The sequence below is a fragment of the Cynoglossus semilaevis genome, chromosome 4 (genome assembly GCF_000523025.1).
Source record: "Cynoglossus semilaevis isolate Cse_v1.0 chromosome 4, Cse_v1.0, whole genome shotgun sequence".
NCBI classification, from domain to species: Eukaryota; Metazoa; Chordata; class Actinopteri; order Pleuronectiformes; family Cynoglossidae; genus Cynoglossus; species Cynoglossus semilaevis.
This window is the reverse complement of record NC_024310.1, coordinates 7,089,905-7,110,507: the sequence shown is the minus strand read 5'-3', so window position 1 is coordinate 7,110,507 and position 20,603 is coordinate 7,089,905. Positions and strand designations below refer to the sequence as shown.

General features: G+C 40.1%; 1 protein-coding gene across 1 annotated transcript in view; it reads left to right on the top strand.

The window, feature by feature from the left end:
* The window catches only part of ryr1b (ryanodine receptor 1b (skeletal)), a 51,856-nt gene that overhangs the window by 3,759 nt on the left and 27,494 nt on the right, over positions 1-20,603 (top strand). The window contains exons 2-42 of the mRNA XM_017032029.2: positions 6,878-7,000; positions 7,086-7,187; positions 8,440-8,514; positions 8,598-8,676; positions 8,930-9,042; positions 9,126-9,225; positions 9,392-9,488; positions 9,572-9,646; positions 9,803-9,959; positions 10,036-10,200; positions 10,362-10,483; positions 10,761-10,944; positions 11,139-11,274; positions 11,355-11,450; positions 11,687-11,805; positions 11,990-12,123; positions 12,355-12,596; positions 12,689-12,881; positions 13,333-13,549; positions 13,697-13,801; positions 13,986-14,089; positions 14,171-14,254; positions 14,338-14,497; positions 14,612-14,763; positions 14,835-15,039; positions 15,195-15,369; positions 15,472-15,680; positions 15,783-16,129; positions 16,211-16,343; positions 16,492-16,652; positions 16,762-16,924; positions 17,014-17,100; positions 17,190-17,416; positions 17,589-18,033; positions 18,118-18,666; positions 18,778-18,978; positions 19,066-19,177; positions 19,268-19,411; positions 19,541-19,814; positions 20,012-20,129; positions 20,315-20,452. Of these exons, the coding sequence (XP_016887518.1) occupies positions 6,878-7,000; positions 7,086-7,187; positions 8,440-8,514; positions 8,598-8,676; positions 8,930-9,042; positions 9,126-9,225; positions 9,392-9,488; positions 9,572-9,646; positions 9,803-9,959; positions 10,036-10,200; positions 10,362-10,483; positions 10,761-10,944; positions 11,139-11,274; positions 11,355-11,450; positions 11,687-11,805; positions 11,990-12,123; positions 12,355-12,596; positions 12,689-12,881; positions 13,333-13,549; positions 13,697-13,801; positions 13,986-14,089; positions 14,171-14,254; positions 14,338-14,497; positions 14,612-14,763; positions 14,835-15,039; positions 15,195-15,369; positions 15,472-15,680; positions 15,783-16,129; positions 16,211-16,343; positions 16,492-16,652; positions 16,762-16,924; positions 17,014-17,100; positions 17,190-17,416; positions 17,589-18,033; positions 18,118-18,666; positions 18,778-18,978; positions 19,066-19,177; positions 19,268-19,411; positions 19,541-19,814; positions 20,012-20,129; positions 20,315-20,452 (6,822 nt within the window). The remainder of the gene's footprint in view (positions 1-6,877; positions 7,001-7,085; positions 7,188-8,439; positions 8,515-8,597; positions 8,677-8,929; positions 9,043-9,125; positions 9,226-9,391; positions 9,489-9,571; positions 9,647-9,802; positions 9,960-10,035; positions 10,201-10,361; positions 10,484-10,760; positions 10,945-11,138; positions 11,275-11,354; positions 11,451-11,686; positions 11,806-11,989; positions 12,124-12,354; positions 12,597-12,688; positions 12,882-13,332; positions 13,550-13,696; positions 13,802-13,985; positions 14,090-14,170; positions 14,255-14,337; positions 14,498-14,611; positions 14,764-14,834; positions 15,040-15,194; positions 15,370-15,471; positions 15,681-15,782; positions 16,130-16,210; positions 16,344-16,491; positions 16,653-16,761; positions 16,925-17,013; positions 17,101-17,189; positions 17,417-17,588; positions 18,034-18,117; positions 18,667-18,777; positions 18,979-19,065; positions 19,178-19,267; positions 19,412-19,540; positions 19,815-20,011; positions 20,130-20,314; positions 20,453-20,603) is intronic.

The following is a 20,603-nucleotide window of genomic DNA, read 5'->3' as shown; positions in this document are numbered from 1 at the left end:
TGTCACCGTTTCACAATGCCACTCTCGCTGTGTGAATCACACGGGCGTCTGGAGTTAGAAGCAGTATTTGAGTTCCAGTCTGTTACAGCAGTTTCTTTTTATAGTGTGCCACGATACATGCACATAATCTAGAAGCAGAAACCAGAGGAGTCGGTGTCCTACTTGCAAGTGTCTTCTGGGAGACAAGATCTCTCTGTGTGTGGAGATGTAGAACATTTGTCTGTGGCAGGTGATCAGAGAAGCTTCATGTTGTTTATTCAAGCCAAACATGGTATTCATGGGCCCTTTGTCATGCTGTAAACCCAGATTTTTAAATTAGAATGTTGAATACTCCAAATAGGACGCATTATATGTACAGTATACATTTATATGCCCATGATAAAGTTCTCTCTAGTCAGCCTGCTTTTTAAATGATAGCAGCAAAAACTTATTCCATGGTTTTATCCAAGGCTTGCTTCCAGGTCAGAGACAATATTGTACATGAATAGTGTCCACTAACATAATCTGTGCTTTTTGGACTGTTGGAGGAATCTACTCCGATACAGGGAGAATATTTCATTACAACTGGGGATCAAACTGGTGATCCTGCTGTTAAGATCAATCACCACTACTCTATCACGTTGTGAGACCACGATAGGTTAACTGTCTCAAACGACACCATTTAAACACAAGCCTTTAGATATAGTAAGATTAGGTGTTGGGTTTGTTTACGGTTGCCTAAGGACTAGACTGATGCAGCATGGTGATTCAGCTCCTGATGTTAAAAAAAAAAACTTGAAAACTTTTATGTGCTTTACAGACATTAAAATGTTAAATTTACCTTAAACCGAACCACTGGGAAATCACTAGTAAATGGTACCACTGGCAGTATTTTAGACAGGAGGCTTTATTTATAGGCAGCCATGTGATAAAAACGAAATCTTGTCACTGCCCTTGCAGGATAACGATTGAGTATTGTTGAGTTGTTGTTGTTTTTGATTGTGATTTTTTTTCTAAGCTCTTCGTCAGCTGACAGATTTTGAAAACCTTGAGGCACAGTATGATTCTGGCAGCACTGCTTTTGTTTGAACAGAGAGTCTTCCTCTTTTCCTCTCCAATTGTTTCAGCCCTGTCTGAAGCTGTTTGGTGCAGTCAGACTAATACAGCTGTGGTGTCTGCATCAGTCAGATAAACTGCATTTGCAGCAGCGTTTAGAAGGGGATGTGTAACAGAGGCAGGTGGGAGACTTGGGCAGAGAGTGAGCATGCAGGACTTGACAAGTGCTGAGCCCAGGAGATGAACACATCTACAGCTGACTTACAGTAACAAACAGACACACACACAGACACACACACAAACAAACACACACATATATATATAATGCAGCAGCTGTTAGTCTGCTGGCCTGACAACAGCTCACACAAATAAACAGGTGCTTTGTCTGGCCTGTCTTTTAGGTTGAAGACAAAAGAAGAAGTGACACAACTGTTATGTCTCCTGTTTTGTTGTTGTACAAATGTCAAGTGTTTGACTTGTCACTTGACAGAAACCAGGTTGTGTTTGACCTTGCCATTATTTTCAAATATGTGTCACAGAGAAAAATGTTTGAGACAATAAGGTTTTTGACAGGTTTTTGCATTTTGGAGCAATGCAAGAACCTGTCAGCCTAATTCAGCCTAATAAAAAATACTTAGTATTGAAAGCTTTAAATATTTTATATTATTTAGCACAATTTTCAAAGTATCCACAAACAAACTTACTTTACTAAAAAAAATTATAAATTTAATTTTACAAAAAAAATACTTAATTAAAATCACTGCTTTTCAACTTACTGTGTTTTGCATTTCAAGCACATTTGAGTTACTATATCATATATTGGAGAACAAAAACTGTGGGTGGTCATTCCATTCATTTTCTGGCCCCTATGTAACTGGTTAAACTGTAATTTGTTCCCTGTTTTACATCATTGTAATTGTTTTGAATTAAAATAGTTTCTCTGTGCCATGTTTTCACTCGAGCAGAAAGGCAGGTTCAGCTGATATTGTCATTGATATTTGACTTTAGTTCACATCAACAGCACAAGAAACATAACATCAGACAAAAGGGAACATTTGTTGCTCATGAACCACAGTCAGTGGCGATATAACTGGTTTAATCCAGTATAGTAACCATTAAAAACAAGTCACCTGATTTTTCACAGTTTGGAGTGGATGCTTTAGCTATTTGCTCCTCAGAGGATTTCAGCTAGTTTCCCTGCACTAAGTGCCTTCTGTGTTAGCAAGAGACTCTGCCACCGAGTGAGATCTTAAAGTATCTGCTGGTCAGCAGAAAGAGGGAATGTGATAGTGACAGGTGCAGCCACCCAAAATAGGAGAGAAGTGGAGGGGGAAGGCCCAGAGTAGAGCACTGGAGGCAATGGAAAGAGGGAGAGAAAACAGACAGCAATGAAATAATAAGGTTTAATTTGTGAGGCCACCCTAAAAAAAGTCAAGACAAAAAGTCCTGAATCTTCTGATGTCAATTACCTGATAATCAGTTTAAGTTATAAATGCAATGCTTCTAAATGTTTGTGCAAAAATAGTTTTCGGTAAATGGATTCATCCAAGTCATTCATGTTGAAGTGCAGATACGATCATAACATCCCGTGTCACTGTGTAAAGGTCAGGAGTCTGACGCCTGTTTCCGTATAATGTGTCTTAAATAATTAAAATGCCCCGTCCTCGTTTGACGCATCACTGTCAGTTTACATTGGCTTTTATCTTTAATATTGCTCCTACATGAACCACCAAACTGAGATCATTGACAGAATAAAAAATGATCTAAGATTCTCTGAGATTTATTTTAAGCTTATGTTGTGTTGCCAAAGCTAAATCAAATAATCCTCTGCCCTAGATACATTAAGGTTGTTATAATCAAACTGTTTTTTTCTAAGCTCAGTATTTAAAGGTTATTTGGTGTAATATTAAGTCAGTCAAACTCAGTCAAACTTCACTTAACAATGTTTGAAGAGCTAAGACTGTGTGAAGTCTTTCTAAGTTGCTTGAAGAATCACCCTATGACGTGTCCAGAAATAAATCTTTATTTATTCACACTGTGGTGAGTCAGGCAAATGATGAGTCTAATTTAGCGAAGAGGAATACCATTATATTGACACTCAGTGATTCGTTTCATATCATTATTATTAGCTCAGACCGAAGGTTTCGGTACAAACACAGTCAGATAAAGAAGTATACTGCTATTTAAGACAGATTTGAATAATAGTTCAATAATAAATATAAATATTTCTAAACCCTTATTCTAAGCCCTTAACTGGGGAAGTAAAAAAGTAGTTGTTATAAGGTGAAATACATGGTCCATAAATATATTTCTATTATGTGTACTGTGTTGTAAACCAACTACATGTAACTTCCCTCACTCAGGCTATAACAAATCTATGAACAGAATTGTTATGCCTAGTGTGTTACACTGGTACAACATAGGAGAACAGTAACATTTATGATGACATTCTGTATGTGATTCTTCATGGAGTTTTCATGTTCTCCCTTTGTGTGTATGTGTTTTTCCATGTGTTCCAGTTCCCTCCCAAACACACAGATCTGGTTAAAAGATTACTTTGAATTGACTCTAGGTTTGACAGTGAATGTGTCCCTGTGATGGACTCAAACTGTTCAGGTTCTACATCCCCTGCAAGCCCATTGACTATGATTTGCTCCTCCTCCCCGACAACCCTGAAAAGAAAAGGCAGTAGAGAAGATGAATGGCCGAATGACTTTATCATTTGATTCCATACAACTGTCAGTTCCCATAGAGTGTCAGCTAAGCACAGTTAATCCTGGATTTTATACTTGCATACTACCACGTCCACTCTACCACCCATGGTGCTGCAGTGTCTGACGGAACATGCTCCGTAGCACACTCCTTCCTCTCCTTTATTTTTCAAGGGAAAGTCCTATCACCTTTTACCCCTCCCCATTATTGATCCGTTCATCTCCGCCACCCACGTCCCACTCAATGTGCTGTCCCTCAGTTTTTTTTTATTGCCACAGAAATATAATTAATCTTGGTTCAAGTCTGCATCAGCACAATTTGCATAAGAAACCTAGCAGAAATCTGTCACTGAAAAAAAATATGAATAATAAATACTTATCATTCAGTAGTAGATTTGATTACTGGACAGTTTTCCTGTGAGAAAATTATGAAGTCAAATAAAAAACAACTAATAGGTTTTATAATAGTTGCCTTGTCAATTGGCATGAGGTTACAGACAGTTACGTCATATCTGTTAGAAGGGGAGATGAACGTGCTCCAGTAGCCAGAGTCGATGGTGGAGGACTCTTTTCTTCAGTTTGCTTTTTGAAAATACAGCTACTAACAAAGCATGTTCTTCAAGGCTGTAGTAAGAGTGTGACATATATGGCTTGAGAAGAATGCCACTTATATATAGTATAGGAATATGGTATAACTGTTACAGGGAACCTCTTCTTCACTTCTGTTTCTGAAAGAAATTCTTCATAAATTTAAATGTCACTACATAGATAAACAAAAAATGTAACTGTAATAGATACAGTCACTATAATTCGTTGTTACACTGTGCAGCTGAACCTTTAACCTTCTCCATCTGTTGTCATCCCTGCCCCCTGTGCTGGGCATTGAGCCTACTTGTCTGGTAAATCCTACTCTGTCTGCAAATGCCTCATCAGAGAATATACAAAGATGTATTTATTCAAGTGCTATCTATACCCAGTTGTATGCCACCATTTTCACACACCAGCCTGTTTGTTTATGTGTCTGTCACGTTATGTCTAATTGTCTCTACCGCATCATCTGACCCCAAGCATCCACATTGCCCACATGCTTCAGCAGCCTGGTCCAAAAATGGTTTATGTGAAATTCTACACTTATCACCCATCAAATTAGTTTGATCCACAACAATCGATCCACACAGTAGGAAATAACTGCGGTGAGTCAGAGCGGTGTGTTTCATCACCTCCTGGATCTCACTCGATGTAGTCTATCTGTCTTTACTCCATCAAATGTACTTATTTAAGATTAACACATAATCAGGTGTTGTTTGTTTGTCTGACATTAAGGCTTAGCACATTATTGAAATCCTTCCTTATTATTAAAAGGATGAGTCAAGCCCATAGATGTGTGTGCTGTGTGTGTGTGAGATTTTCATGTGATCTTATTGGAGGCCATTCACACAGTGTCAAACACTGTGAAGGACATAGTTCTGCAGTTGCAAATGCAATTCAGAGAGTTCATTTCTCTGAGTGCTTTCACATTTAAAGGTGCCGGGTCGACGCATTCATAAACAAGATTTCAGCAGATACAGAATGGGGCATTAGTTTTTAATGACCTTTAGGATGAGTGTTGTTTTGTTGGGCACTGTTTTTCACTGTTGTTCATTCTTTACTTTACAGGAGTCTACACAATACTACTACTACAATGCAGTGAGACAAAAACTCTGTGCTTTTTAGATACACAAACTAAAGTGATACCCTACACCAACAACCGACTTCTTTATGGGTTTTCAAATGACAGTTCTGCATCATTTAAGTTTAAGTTCTTTACATGATTGCAGGAGATGTGACTACTGGAGCCAATAGGCATAGGCATAATCTTGTTTTTTTGTTTTTTACTAACATCTATAATGTGCGTTGCACAAACAAATGATTTTTTTTAAAACAGGTAATGAATGTAGTTTACATTATAAATACTACAGCTGAATTCAAACGAATAGTTTGAAAGAAACATAACGTGGAGAAGAGAGGACACATCGCTCTCATTTTTGAGACGTTTCTAGGCTGAGGAAAGACAAATGATAGTGGACGAAGGAAGGACGTACACTGAAGCCAAGGAAACAGTAGAGGTTTAAAAGTGGAGTCGCTGTCTTTATCAGGTCACCTCTCTGCAACACTTTCCATTTCCCTGCCTTGTGTTATTAGTATTTCCCATAGATAGTGTAACCTCTTGCATTAGCCCTGACCTCACTTAAAATGGCTCAAACACAGTGACCCATTTAGCATTGATGTGAAAATCATTAGGGCGAATGGGGCACAAAAATGATGCCAGTTTAATCCACACAGCTGTGAGACAAAATTGGAGAAAAGTCAGAAACGTGTCCAGGGGTATAGAGGGGGAAATCAGTCAGGTTAAGTGATGGCTTCTCTTGGATTATGGCTGAGTGGAGGCAGCAGCTGAGAATGTTGAGAGTCAGGTGTGGGTTTCACAGGGGAGGGAGTGTTTATTGCTGCATTTACACCGGTCTCTGGAGGACTCAGACATTGATAAGGAGCAACAAATTAGTGTCTGTTAGCATTGTGCTTGAGTCATAAACTAAATGTGTATGTGCCACAGTGTCTGGTATGGTTTAGCAGGCTCTGTCAGCAGTTCTGACAGTTTTTATTTCTGCTGTTCATTTTCCAACAAAACCTGATGACTTCCTAATTGAACCTATTGTAATTGTTAATCACAATATGAATTGTGAGCAAATTATTATGCATGGAAGTATGGCTGATAAGTAGATGAAAATGTCATTTGTTGGGATATTAATTTAAAACGACGTCATTGCTTCATTCCCTGAAAATGTCATTTGTTGGGATATTAATACTATTAATATATTAAAACTACGTCATTGCTTCATTCCTTGAGTACTTCGGTTGTATGGAGATGTTGTATTTGTTAAGTTTGTTAACCAATAAAAGCAATGTTTGTCTAATCAATATAGAGTTCATAGTGTCACTAAACTGTCAAGGTATGTCTGGCCACTTTCATTAGTGTAGGACCTACAGGCAGAAAATAACGTTCTTTCAAAGTTAAGTTTGTGAGTCGCCACTAAAAAGCCAGTGAAAACATTTTTTCCTCACACATTTGTTTGTATTGATACTTTATGCAGGATGACCAGGTTGTTCTCCAGTGCACTGCCTCCGTCCTTAAGGGGGAGCAGATCAAGTTATGTCTGTCCTGCGAGGGCTTCGGGAACCGTCTCTGTTTCCTGGAAACCACATCCAACGCTCAGGTACGAAGCTCACAGCCTTCTCCCCTGTCTTTTGTTTTGTGCATTGACTTTTATCCTCAGTAACTTTCTGTCCCTCTGTCTGCAGAGTGTGCCCCCAGATCTGGCCATTTGTTCCTTCATTCTGGAGCAGTCCCTGTCAGTCCGTGCTCTGCAGGAGATGCTGGCCAACAGAGTAGAGATGACAGAGGTAGGAGAGTAAAAAAGGGAATCGATAAGGTGAAAAAGAACCAAAAGTTGGTTCCATATTGTAGCTTTTTTATTGTTTGGCTGCTTTTTTAAATAATGTATTTTCCTTTTGAAACAATGCTTGATTATTAAGTATAGTCCTCTGTTTAAGTGTTAGATTCTTTTATTTTTACAATCTCTGAGATCCCCAAAAATCTGTTAATCTTTTGGTATCAATTCTAATCTTTTTTATATGCAACAATCTAATTACACATATACGAATGATTTTTTTTAATTTTTAAATCCAATATTAGATAGTCACCAACTCTAAACAAAAGAGGAATCCTTCTTCCTATTTGTTTTTATTATATATACATATATATATATATATATTTATTCTTCCTATGTGACACTCCTTCCCTTCCCTTAATGCTTGCATCCAAGCAGACAGTTGATTTGGACAAATGGGTATGTCACTTGCCACAGTTTGTTTTCCTGTAATGTTTGTTAAATCTACAGCTTGTCCTCATCTCTGTCCTGTTGTCCTTTGGATGTCCTGTGAAACATCTGGTGCTGTCAATGTGACATTTTTTAAAGAGAATCCAGTGTTGACTTGATCGGTGTTTTATTTCCTTTCATATATGTATAAATTGTCACTGGAACAATGTTTGTAGATGTAAACAATAAAAAGGCAACATACAAAGTTGTACAGTTCTTGGCTTCAGATAAGTAGGAAGATGTTGCAGGGGATGAGAATAGCATGGCATGCAGCCCAGTGGAGGGTCCCCCCACCTCTGTCCGAGGTAGGTGGGGAAACCAGATACCCCCAGAGCTTTAGCCAAGTTCCCTCTTAAAGTGCAGACACCATTACATGCACACACTTGTACAATTATTTTTGTCAGGGCCTGTTATTAATAATATAACCATCAACTACCACATTAAAATGTTTATAACCTAACGTTTAAATTAACCAAATCCTCACCTTAACTACACACATATAGAGTTACCATATCACCTTTCCAGTGTGTTATGACGACTTAACCATCAAAAATTACGATGCATTCCGTAATATCGAACCTTTGTTGTTATTCATGTTCTTCAGATTGTGGTTTACAGGTGGTATAAGAATGTGTTTTCTTGGTGTCTTTTGTGTTTTAATAAAACAAAAGAAGATATTTTATCAGTCCCGCTGTGGCGAGACCAGTGTACAGTACCTATTGGAGTGTAAATGTAATGGTGTTTAGTCTTATTAATCGTCTGACTTCACTTTTCAGTCTTCTCAAGGAGGAGGTCATCGTACACTGCTGTACGGGCATGCCATCCTTCTGAGACATCACCACTCAGGAATGGTAAGACAGGCCAGTTCCACCATATTTATTTACTACCTTCAACCCTAACTGGGCACATAATAAATACAACCCTTTTTCTTCAGTACCTGAGCTGTTTGACAACATCTCGCTCTCTCACGGACAAGCTGGCCTTCGACGTGGGCTTACAAGAGGATTCCATTGGTAATGGCCAACCTGGCAAATCTCTTTGAGCTCATAATAGAACTCAAAAATGTTATTATTTAAATATAAACTCTATCCTTCTTTTGAAATGTTGGGAAAGATCTATGGAAAATCTCTAGACTAATTTAGACTTTTGTGTTAAAGAGGCTTTGAGTCAGTGTTATGTGACAGTCAAAATAGAGAGGGTTTATTTTATTTGTTGTGTTTAGTTTATTTTAATTCATTTTTTATTTTGTTTTTACTCTTCCTGCAGGTGAAGCATGCTGGTGGACAATTCATCCAGCCTCTAAGCAAAGGTCAGAAGGTGAGAAGGTCAGGGTGGGTGATGACCTCATTCTGGTCAGTGTTTCCTCAGAGAGATACCTGGTAAGAATCAGTCTGTTGAAGAGACATTGCACTCTCTGTTAAGTAAAGTATTTTCTCACGCTATTTTTTGCATCTGTTCTTAGCACCTCTCCTATGCCAGTGGAGACCTGATGGTGGATGCCTCCTTCATGCAGACACTGTGGAACATGAACCCGATCAGTTCTGGGTGTGAACTTGCTGAAGGTAAAAAACTGCTTCATCTACTGTTCTTTGGGTCCATCTGTACACTACACTGAATATGGCTTTTTGTTGTCAATAGTTAAATTTAAAGTTAATTCACATTTCAGTTTAAAACTAGTTTACGCACTGAAGGCATGCACTCATGTGGTCTGTATTTCTCCCTCTGTAGGTTTTTTGACAGGAGGTCATGTTCTAAGGCTCTTCCACGGTCACATGGACGAGTGTCTAGCCATCTCTACACCAGAAGAAGGAGAGGAAAAACGCAGGTAACCTAAAAAATATAGACAAAAACATGAAAAAACTGTAAATGTTTTTTCAGTAGTTTGCCATAAACCATAATTTGTTACAGGATGGCTCATTATGAAGGCGGTGCTGTTTGCAGTCAGGCTCGATCTCTCTGGAGACTGGAGCCCCTCAGAATCAGGTTATTAAAAAGAAAATATCTCTTTAATATAAACAAACATATTTAGACTCCTGTGAAACTTAGATATACATGTTCTGCATTCAAACACAGGGTAAGAAATATAGTGAAAAATAGTACAGTAATATAGTGTTTTGAATTGTATTTTCTCCTCGACAGCTGGAGTGGTAGCCACATGAAATGGGGTCAGTCTTTCCGTATTCGCCACATCACCACAGGCCGGTACCTGTGTCTGGATGAAGAGAAAGGCCTGTTGGTGGTTGACCCAGAGAAGGCCAACACTAAACTGTCTGCTTTCTGCTTCCGTGCTTCGAAGGTCAGAATAAACAGTTTTCGTTTTCCTGGCTGTGTCCTTCCTGTCGTCCACTAACACCTCTTTTCTCCCTGAGCAGGAGAAGGTGGACGTGGCCCAGAAGCGTGATGTTGAGGGCATGGGCATCCCAGAAATAAAGTATGGAGAGTCCATGTGCTTTGTCCAGCATGTGTCCACTGGTCTGTGGCTCACATATGCAGCACTGGATGCCAAAGCTGCTCGTTTGGGAATGATGAAGAGAAAGGTAAAAAAATGAATAGAGATGCATTATGTTATTCACTGTTACTGCTTCTAAGTAATTATGATCCTCATTTGCTGGTGTTTTGTACGAACTGGTGTACTCTATGTGAGATCAACAATGACAAACAATGTCATCCCATATAATTGTGTTGTCTGTATTTTCAGGTCATGCTGCACCAGGAAGGTCATATGGATGACGCCTTAACTGTGTCTCGCTCTCAGAGTGAAGAGTCTCAGGCTGCTCGAATGATTTACAGCACTACAGGCCTTTTCAGGCAGTTCATCAAGTAAGTAGAGTATTTCATGGAAATAAAGCTACACTTTGTATAAGCCGTAGCCCATTGTTAAGTTAACTGCATGTTAAAATACATCATTAAAATTGTTTTGGAGGAAGCAGTGAATAATGGATGGTAAATTTGTAAAGTTTGGGAGAGAAACAATAACTGCATGAATATAACTTGTCTGTCATTTTGAATAATTCTGCCAAATGTTTATGACTGTATTTAAAGGTGGAGCAATGAAAAGGGGTTAAAAAATTACATTTTTTTTTCATGATTATTTTAGGGGTCTGGATTCTCTGAGTGCAAAAAACAAGTCAGGGGCTGCGTCACTCCCTCTGGATGCCGTCATTCTCTCTCTTCAAGATCTCATCTTTTACTTCCGTCCACCTGAGGAGGAACTGGAGCACGAGGAGAAACAGACCAAGCTCCGTTCCCTTCGCAACCGGCAGAACCTCTTTCAAGAGGAGGTAATGTACCACCTTCCTTTACAACCCTGTACTCCTTACTAACTAGTGACATTTTATACACAACCATCCAAATTGTTCACCTGAGTCATTTTATTCAAGAACATTCTATATCAATGTATATAATGCATACACATTTTTTAAATGATTTATCCTTTATGATATTACTTTTTAAAACATTACATTTAAATTTTCAGGGTATGATTACCATTGTGTTGGAGTGCATCGACCGTCTGAACGTGTACAACACTGCTGCACATTTCTCCGAATTTGCTGGCGAGGAAGCCGCAGAGTCTTGGAAGGAGATTGTCAACCTTCTTTATGAGCTGCTGGGTAAAAGACTCACCTTTACCTGAATAATATTAAAAAAAAAAACTGACAAAGCATCAGTATTCTCTGCTCTGTGTTTCCAGCTTCTCTAATCAGAGGAAACCGCTCCAACTGTGCTTTGTTCTGCGACAACCTGGACTGGCTGGTCAGCAAACTGGACCGCCTGGAGGCTTCCTCTGGTATTACAACGACTCTTTATTGTTAGCAGCAGGCCTAGACACTTGAGAGGATTTTTTCCATATCACAGATCTATGTTGACAGTTATATACGCTCAAAAACAAATACAAGGTCCAAAAGATATGTAAATATATAACTTTATTAAAATATAAATTCAAGTTGATTCATTAAGCTTTATTGAACCACATCCCTACCAAGAATTTTTGACATTTAATTGTAATAACCTGTCTTTTTGAAGGTATTTTGGAGGTGCTGTACTGTGTGCTCATTGAAAGTCCTGAGGTTCTGAACATTATCCAGGAAAATCACATAAAATCCATTATTTCTCTGCTGGACAAACATGGAAGGAACCACAAGGTTTGTACAAACCAGACCATGGGTGTGATTGCATTAGGCACCAGCTTTTCAAAGTTATTACTTTTATTAATAAATGCAGAATGATTTAAACATCCTAATGAATTTAGTGGCAGCCTCAGAGGTTCTCCATTGTCATATTTGTGAATACAAATGTTACCGTTGTCTCTCTTGATCCTGGCTTCAGGTCCTGGATGTCTTGCGCTCTTTGTGTGTGTGTAATGGTGTTGCTGTGAGGTCCAACCAGAACCTTATTACTGAAAACCTGCTGCCGGGCCGTGAACTACTACTACAGACCAACATTGTAAATTATGTCACCAGGTAATTCATATTGCTTAATGTGGAGTGTGGAACAAAGTATAATGAGGGTGAAAACAGTAGAGTTTATTAATAATGATAATAACAACAGTCCTAAAATTGTGTTTTGCTTCATAAAAAGGTTTTATTTAGAGTTTTGGATGCAACAATGGTGCACAAAAATAGAAATAAGAAATATATTTATCTAAATTAGATTTTTTTTACAATGTCGTACCTTATGGTTTCTTTATTTAGTGTAAGACCCAACATCTTCCTGGGTACATGTGAGGGATCCACGCAGTATAAAAAATGGTACTATGAGATGATGGTGGACTACGTGGAACCATTTGTCACGGCACAGGCTACACATCTGCGCGTGGGCTGGGGTATGACCGAGGGCTACAGCCCATACCCTGGAGGAGGAGAAGGCTGGGGAGGAAATGGTGTTGGTGATGATCTCTACTCTTATGGATTTGACGGACAGCATCTGTGGTCAGGTAGGGACATGCTCCTCACTTTGGTTACTTTAATAATTACATATTCATTTAAATTTCATCTAATCCTCTTTGTTCTTTGGTCTAATATTCAGGTACGATTGCTCGCCAGGTGGCCTCTCAAACTGGACACACCCTTGCTGCTGACGACGTGGTCAGCTGCTGTCTGGATCTGAGTGTGCCCAGTATCTCCTTCCGTATCAATGGTCACCCTGTTCAGGGCATGTTTGAGAACTTCAACGTGGACGGCCTCTTCTTCCCAGTCATCAGCTTCTCTGCTGGGGTCAAGTAGGTCTACAACAAACCCATTATGTTCAGAAACAGGCGCTTGGTCTCATAGTTATTATGGAGTTTTTTAATTAAACAAATAATTGTATATAAATAATGCAAACAATAATTTAAATATTTTTGAAATGTTTAATCACATTTATTGGCTTTGTGAGATATAATTTAAATTTAATTCATGTATTTAAACTCATATGTATGATTTAATTAGAAAGCAACACATTTAAACCTTTTGTCATGGGAGACTGTACAACTGCTGTGTTTAATGATCCCTGACAGAGTTGATCTGGGTTTTATGTTAACTGAGGAATGAGATTGTAGCACGGAAATGAAACAGTTTATTACGGGTCATATAAACATCAAGCAGCTGTTGTCATAATGTGCTTCAATGGTTCATAAAGAACTCCCGGTGAAATACAGTAGATAAAGATTTACTCTGCCCTTGTTGCCTCAGGGCTCGTTTTCTGCTCGGTGGTCGACATGGGGACTTTAAGTTCATGCCCCCGCCCGGATATGCCCCCTGTTATGAGGCCCTGCTGCCCAGAGACAGGATGCGCATTGAACCCATCAAGGAGTACAAGCACGACTTTAGTGGAGTGCGAAACCTGTTGGGTCCCACACTGTCCCTCAACCACACTTCATTCACCCCGTGCCCTGTGGACACAGTTCAGGTAAAGGTGTAAGAACCTAAAGGCAGACTCTGAGGATAAGTGGACACAGTTCAGGTAAAGGTGTAAGGACCTAAAGACAGACTTTCAAATATTATCTGTTTGTTTATCTCTTTCTTCTTTTCTTGTTGTCTTCTGCTTGCTGTTTAGATTGTGCTACCACCTCATTTGGAACGTATTAGGGAGAAGCTGGCTGAGAACATTCATGAGCTGTGGGCTGTCACCCGTATTGAGCAGGGCTGGACGTATGGGATTGTGAGTGTGGAGTCAGCAGTTAACAGTTCAGTTAACGGCTGACATTATCTTTTAAATATTGGTTTAAATATTAAGTCTTACACAGATTCCTACATCTAAAATTTAGATTTATTAACACAAATACTCACAGGTAACACATTAGGTTTTGACAAAGCAGTACATCTATTGTTACCTTCTGTCACAGTTCAGGGATGACAACAAGAAACTCCATCCCTGTCTGGTGGACTTCCAGAGTCTTCCAGAGCCAGAGAGGAACTACAACCTGCAGATGTCTGCAGAGACTCTGAAGTCAGTTTGTAATTCAGTAAAGGTTTCAGAGAAATAATTGTTTCTCCTGTTTTAATCCCTGTTCCTGTTCCCATTCTGCAGGACTCTTCTGGCACTGGGTTGTCATGTGGGTATGGGTGATGAGAAAGCTGAGGAGAATCTGAAGAAAATCAAGCTGCCCAAGACGTACTGCACCACCTTTTTATGTCCATTTAATGTTTTATTTTATTTTCCTATATCTATATATGACCAATTTGTTTCTTTTACAGCTACGTGATGGCCAATGGATACAAGCCTGCCCCCCTTGACCTTAACCATGTAAAACTGACACCAAATCAAAACCAACTTGTAGAAAAGCTGGCAGAAAATGGACACAATGTTTGGGCAAGGGACCGGGTACGTCAAGGATGGACCTACAGTATTGTGCAGGTAATACACATTTTTACCCTTTTTAAAGCCCTTCATAATTCTACATTATATTAAAGCAGTAACAAATGTGTTTTTAAATGTATTTACCATGTTTTTTTTTCTTATTGTTCTTAGGACATCGTCAATAAGCGAAACCCTCGTCTAGTACCTTACAACCTGCTGGATGAGAGAACTAAGAAAACCAACCGAGACAGCGTAAACAATGCTGTCCGCACCCTGATTGGCTATGGCTACAACATTGAGCCTCCTGATCAGGAGAGCAGTGAGTCTTCTAATTCCGTTGTAGCCCACGTTGAATGAACCCTCAAATCATTCCAAAAGTTTTCGTGGGCTCAAGTGGCCATGGCCTGGAGAACACCCGTGGGGACAAGGTACGAATCTTCAGGGCAGAGAAGTCGTATGCTGTCACCCAAGGGAAGTGGTACTTTGAGTTTGAGGCAATGACCACAGGTGAAATGAGAGTGGGATGGTCACGGCCTAATGTCCGCTCCGACACTGAACTAGGAGCAGATGAGCTGTCATACGTCTTTAATGGCAATAAGGTCAGTGAGCTTCTATTTAATGATTTCTCTTGAAGTTTAGATTTTAGCAAACAATATTGACAGAACTGCTTTCATTTATTTTTGCAGTTAGCTAATTTTTTCAAAGATAATCATTAAATATTGTTTATATATTGTATTTTATGCACTCTTCCTAGGCTCAAAGATGGCATATTGGCAATGAACCATTTGGCCGACAGTGGCAGTCTGGTGATGTAGTGGGTTGTATGATTGACCTCACGGAGATGAACATTATGTTCACACTCAATGGTGAAATGCTCATTAGTGACTCTGGCTCAGAGATGGCTTTCAAAGACATTGAAATTGGAGAAGGTAATACTAATATCAGGAGTTAAAACATTTTCACAAAATATTTTCCAGTTATTTGAAAACTATTGTCCTTTATTATTGTCTTATTATTTTTTTCCCTCTTAGGTTTTATCCCAGTGTGTGCCCTGGGGTTGTCTCAGGTTGGACGGATCAATCTTGGACAAAATGTTAGCAGCCTGAGATACTTTGCCATTTGTGGACTGCAGGAAGGATTTGAACCTTTTGCCATCAATATGAAGCGAGACATAACCATGTGGTTCAGTAAAAGTTTACCTCAGTTTGGGCCTGTTCCAACTGAGCACAATCACATTGAGGTAATTATTAAGATTTGAAAACATTTTGTGTAACTCTCTCTTCATGGCTTTAATCTGAACTCTTCATAGATGTCAGTTGTTGTTATTTGTTGTTACCCTTAGGTCTCTCGTGTAGATGGCACTGTGGACAGTGCTCCTTGTCTGAAACTGACCCACAGAACCTTCGGCTCACAAAATGCCAACACAGACATGATATTCTTCAGACTAAGCATGCCTGTCCAGTTCCATGAGACCTTCAAGATCCAGGCAGGAGCAACGCCTCTCACCCGTTTGCTCACCATCCCAGAAGAGGAGGTTGTGGTGACTGAGCCTGACTCAGAGTTTGAAGTACTGAAAAAATCTGCCACCCGTAAGGAGCAGGAGGAGGAGAAGAAAGAGCCGTCTGTCCCCAAAGAGCTTTCTGTGGAAAATGAAAAGGACACGCTGCCTGAAAAGGGAAAAAAGAAAGGGTAGGTGTAGCAGGTGAAAAGTAATAAGCTGCATTTTATAATAAACATAATCATGTAAATAATTTTCTTCTGCGCCATTAGGTTTTTCTCTAAGGCCAAAAAGGCTGCTATGACACCATTGGCTCCTCCTCCTCCCCCAACGGTTCCACGTTTGGTTGAAGATGTGGTTCCTGATGACAGAGATGACCCTGAGATCATCCTTAACACCACCACTGTGAGCCAATGCTATGTTTATATAAATGATGAAATGAAAGTTTGTAGAAATGACTTGTGCCGATGATCCATTCTTTCTCCTTTACCATGTTTTCACAGATGTTTCACTTTGTCTAAGAGTAGCATTTTATTCACTTTTCATTTTTCAGTATTATTACTCTGTGAGGATCTTTGCTGGGCAGGAGCCCTCAGGTGTGTGGATTGGATGGGTCACCCCTGACTACCACCAGTTTGATCCATCATTTGACCTTTCCAAAGTGCGCAGTGTCACAGTTACTGTGGGGGATGACAAAGGCAACATACACAACAGGTTAGCATTTTCTAACCAGAAGAATGAGGGCGGTAATAACATACAGTAGAGTTGCAGAAAAACTCTGCCATACATTTGACTTAAAAGTGTACATGTTGTCTTATTGCAGTATGAAGCATAGCAACTGTTACATGGTATGGGGAGGTGACCTGGTCAGCAATCAACAGACTCGCTTCAGCCAAGAGGACATGGTGGTTGGCTGCCTGGTTGACCTGGCAACAGGTCTTATGACCTTCACAGCTAATGGAAAGGAAATAAACACTTTCTATCAGGTCAGTATAGTGTGATAGGACAGCTGTTATTGTCTAGGTTTGATTCAGAGAAGCTCAATAAATGGATGGGGTTTTTTTTGTTTTTTTAGGTGGAGCCCAACACCAAGTTATTCCCCGCCGTCTTCGTTCAGCCATCAAATCAAAACATGTTCCAGTTGGAGCTTGGCAAACTTAAGGTCAGATACTTTCAGTGCTCTTCCAGCTGCATAGCCAATCTGAGAAGTCAATCTCACTGTCTGTGTGAATCTTTTCTCCCTTATCCCAGAATATCATGCCCATCTCAGCAGCCATGTTCCGCAGTGAACGTAAGAATCCAGTCCCCCAATGTCCTCCAAGGCTGGACGTCCAGATGTTGACCCCAGTAATCTGGAGTCGTATGCCAAATCACTTCCTCAACCCAGAGGTGGGCAAAGTGAGTGAGAGGATGGGCTGGATGGTGGAGTGTACAGAACCTCTCATCATGATGGCTCTGCACATCCCAGAGGAGAACAGGTGAATGACAGTGACGCCACCTAGCTGATACTATTTATACCTAACTTTTTTAACACTGCATGTTTTGTGTGTGTGGATTTTGATTTTTCAAAAGCACATATGAATCTGGTAAATCAAAATGACCAAAGTGAAAATATATAATTAATTGAGCATGCATGCTTTTTTTTCTCAGGTGTATTGACATCCTCGAGCTGTCAGAGCGTCTGGATCTGATGAAATTCCACTACCACACACTCATGCTCTACTGTGCTGTGTGTGCACTCGGCAACAACCGAGTGGCTCATGCCTTGTGCAGCCACGTGGATGAGTCACAGCTTTTCTACGCCATTGAGAACACCTATCTGCCTGGACCTCTCCGCAGTGGCTACTATGATTTGCTCATCAGTATTCACCTGGAATCTGCCAAACGGGTACGACTAGGAACAAACAAGGAGTTCATTGTCCCCATGACTGAAGAAACTCTCAGCATCCACCTCTATCCTGATACTAAAAATGCCTACTCCCTCCCTGGTGTTGGCCTCACCACCTGTTTACGGCCTAAACTGCATTTCTCGTCAATTAACTTTGTTGGCACAGATCCCGATCTGTACACCCTAAGTCCTGTTTTCCCTCTGCAAGTAAGAAGCAACAGAAATATCTAACTTATTTAAAATAATATGAATGTTTAGGAACTAATTAATACATCAATCTTTCTTTTGCAGGACCTGAAGACCAGGGCCATAAGCATGTTAACAGAGGCGGTCCTTGATGGTAGCCAGGCCATGCGAGACCCAGTTGGGGGCAGTGTAGAGTTTCACTTTGTCCCAATACTCAAACTAATCAGTACCTTGCTCATCATGGGTATCTTCAATGATGAAGACACCAAACACATCCTCAAGATGATTGATCCCAATGTTTTCAGTGGAAAGCAGGAGGAAGAAGGGGAGGAGAAAGCAGAAGATGGTGAAAAAGAGGGCGAGGAAGGTAAAGATGAGGACGAGGAGGGGGATGAGGAGGAGGCTGAGCTTGAAGATGAAGGGGTTGGTGAGGAAGAGGAAGAGCTCAAAGCTTTGGAGCAAGGAGAGGAGGAGCAGGCTGAACATAGGGAGGAAGGTGGTGAGGGGGGGGCTCAGGCCAAAGCAGAAAAAGTGGATGGAGAGAAAGCAGAAGAAGAAAAAGAAGCAGAAGCAATAGAGGCAGAGGCCAAAGAGGTGGAGGGTCTTGACGAAGGATTACTTCAGATGAAGCTTCCTGAATCTGTCAAACTGCAGGTCGGTTTGAGATTTTATAAAACGAAATGAAACATTGCCATCTGTTTTATTCTTACATATTTCATTTGTCTAAATTCTAAGTTCTAAGTTCTTATCTGCTGTCTTTCACAGATGTGTACTCTTCTGCAATACTTTTGTGACTGTGAGCTTCGACACAGAGTTGAAGCAATCGTGGCCTATTCAGATAATTTTGTTAATAATATTCAAAGCAACCAGCGAGTTCGTTACAACCTGTTAATGAAAGCTTTCACCATGTCAGCTGCAGAAACTGCACGCAAAACCCGTGAGTTTCGCTCTCCCCCCCAAGACCAGGTATTGACTTTTAATAAAAGAATGAAATTCTTTAAGTAAATTCTTTACTTAAGAAAGTATATAATTAGTGACAAAAATCTTTTCAAGGTCCTTCTGCTGACCCACTTTAAAAACGGTGCAGAGGACGAGGAGTGTCCAGTACCTGAGGTGGTACGAGATTCTCTGGCTAAATTCCACAATGATCTGCTGCTTCACTGTGGTGAGAAATAATCATACAATCATATCATCTAGTCTGATTCTGCGTTGGCACATTTATCATTTACTGTATTGACATACTGTATAATGGCAGGTATACATGTTGAGGAGGAGGCAGAAGAGCAGGAGGTAGACAACTCACTGAGGGGCAGACTCCTCAGTTTGGTGGAAAAGATCAACAGTTTGCGCAAAAAGAAAGAGGAGGAGCCGACTGAGGTTGAAGAGGAGCCAAAGCCCAGTAAGATCAGCAGCCACAGCTTTATTAATGTCTTTGTAGATTTTGTTTCATGCAGGTGTTTAAAACAAGCAGGTAAAAACTGCTGTCAGAATTCAGCTGATTATTCCCTCTGTTCTGTTATTCACTAAGGCACTCTCCAGGAACTGATCTCCCACACCATGATCCACTGGGCTCAAGAGTCTTTCATCCAGAACCCAGAGTTGGTCCGTATGATGTTCAGCCTGCTCCACAGGCAGTACGATGGCTTGGGCGAGCTGATCCGTGCACTGCCCAAAGCCTATGCCATCAACGGGGTGTCTGTCCAGGATACGATGGACCTACTGGAATGTTTGGGACAGATACGTTCGCTGCTTATTGTCCAGATGGGTCCAGAGGAGGAGCGGCTCATGATCCAGAGCATTGGGTTGGTGTTGGCCCAACTCTGCATCACACATTGAAAAAAAAATACTGAATCAAAGTTGCTCATCAGTGCTACAATTTTCTTACATTATCTTCAAGAACTGTCATAGATATCTCTATTTCAGAAGTAAGACATTTTTGAATTTTAGAAAAAAGCATTTTTTACCTAAAGTAATTGAGACTTGTTTTGAAAACTTACAGGAACATCATGAACAACAAGGTGTTCTACCAACACCCCAACCTAATGCGAGCACTTGGTATGCATGAAACTGTCATGGAGGTCATGGTCAATGTTTTAGGTGGAGGAGGAGACTCAAAGGTGAGTCTTATTTTTAAATATTTACGGTCGTAAAAAGAAAATAAAGAGCAGACTCTTATAGCACTAAATGACAGCTGATCTGCATTTATTTTAATAATAGTTATAATAATTTATTGGATTTACAGGACCAACCAAAAGCTTTCACTGCACATGTACAAATGTAACTTTTATCTTTTTTACAACAGGAGATTCGTTTCCCTCAAATGGTGACCAATTGCTGTCGCTTCCTGTGTTACTTCTGTCGTATCAGCCGACAGAACCAGCGTTCCATGTTTGACCACCTGGGCTACCTGCTGCAGAACAGTGGCATTGGCTTGGGTCAGTGTCTCTCTTCTTTTACTGGTTTTCTGCACTTTACACAAATCAGCATTTTTGTTTCCCTGTAATAAAGCAGTCTTTAATATATGACACCATTTTTCATGAATCAGATTTTACTTTTTATTTAAGTCTCGAATGATAATGATAAAATATAAA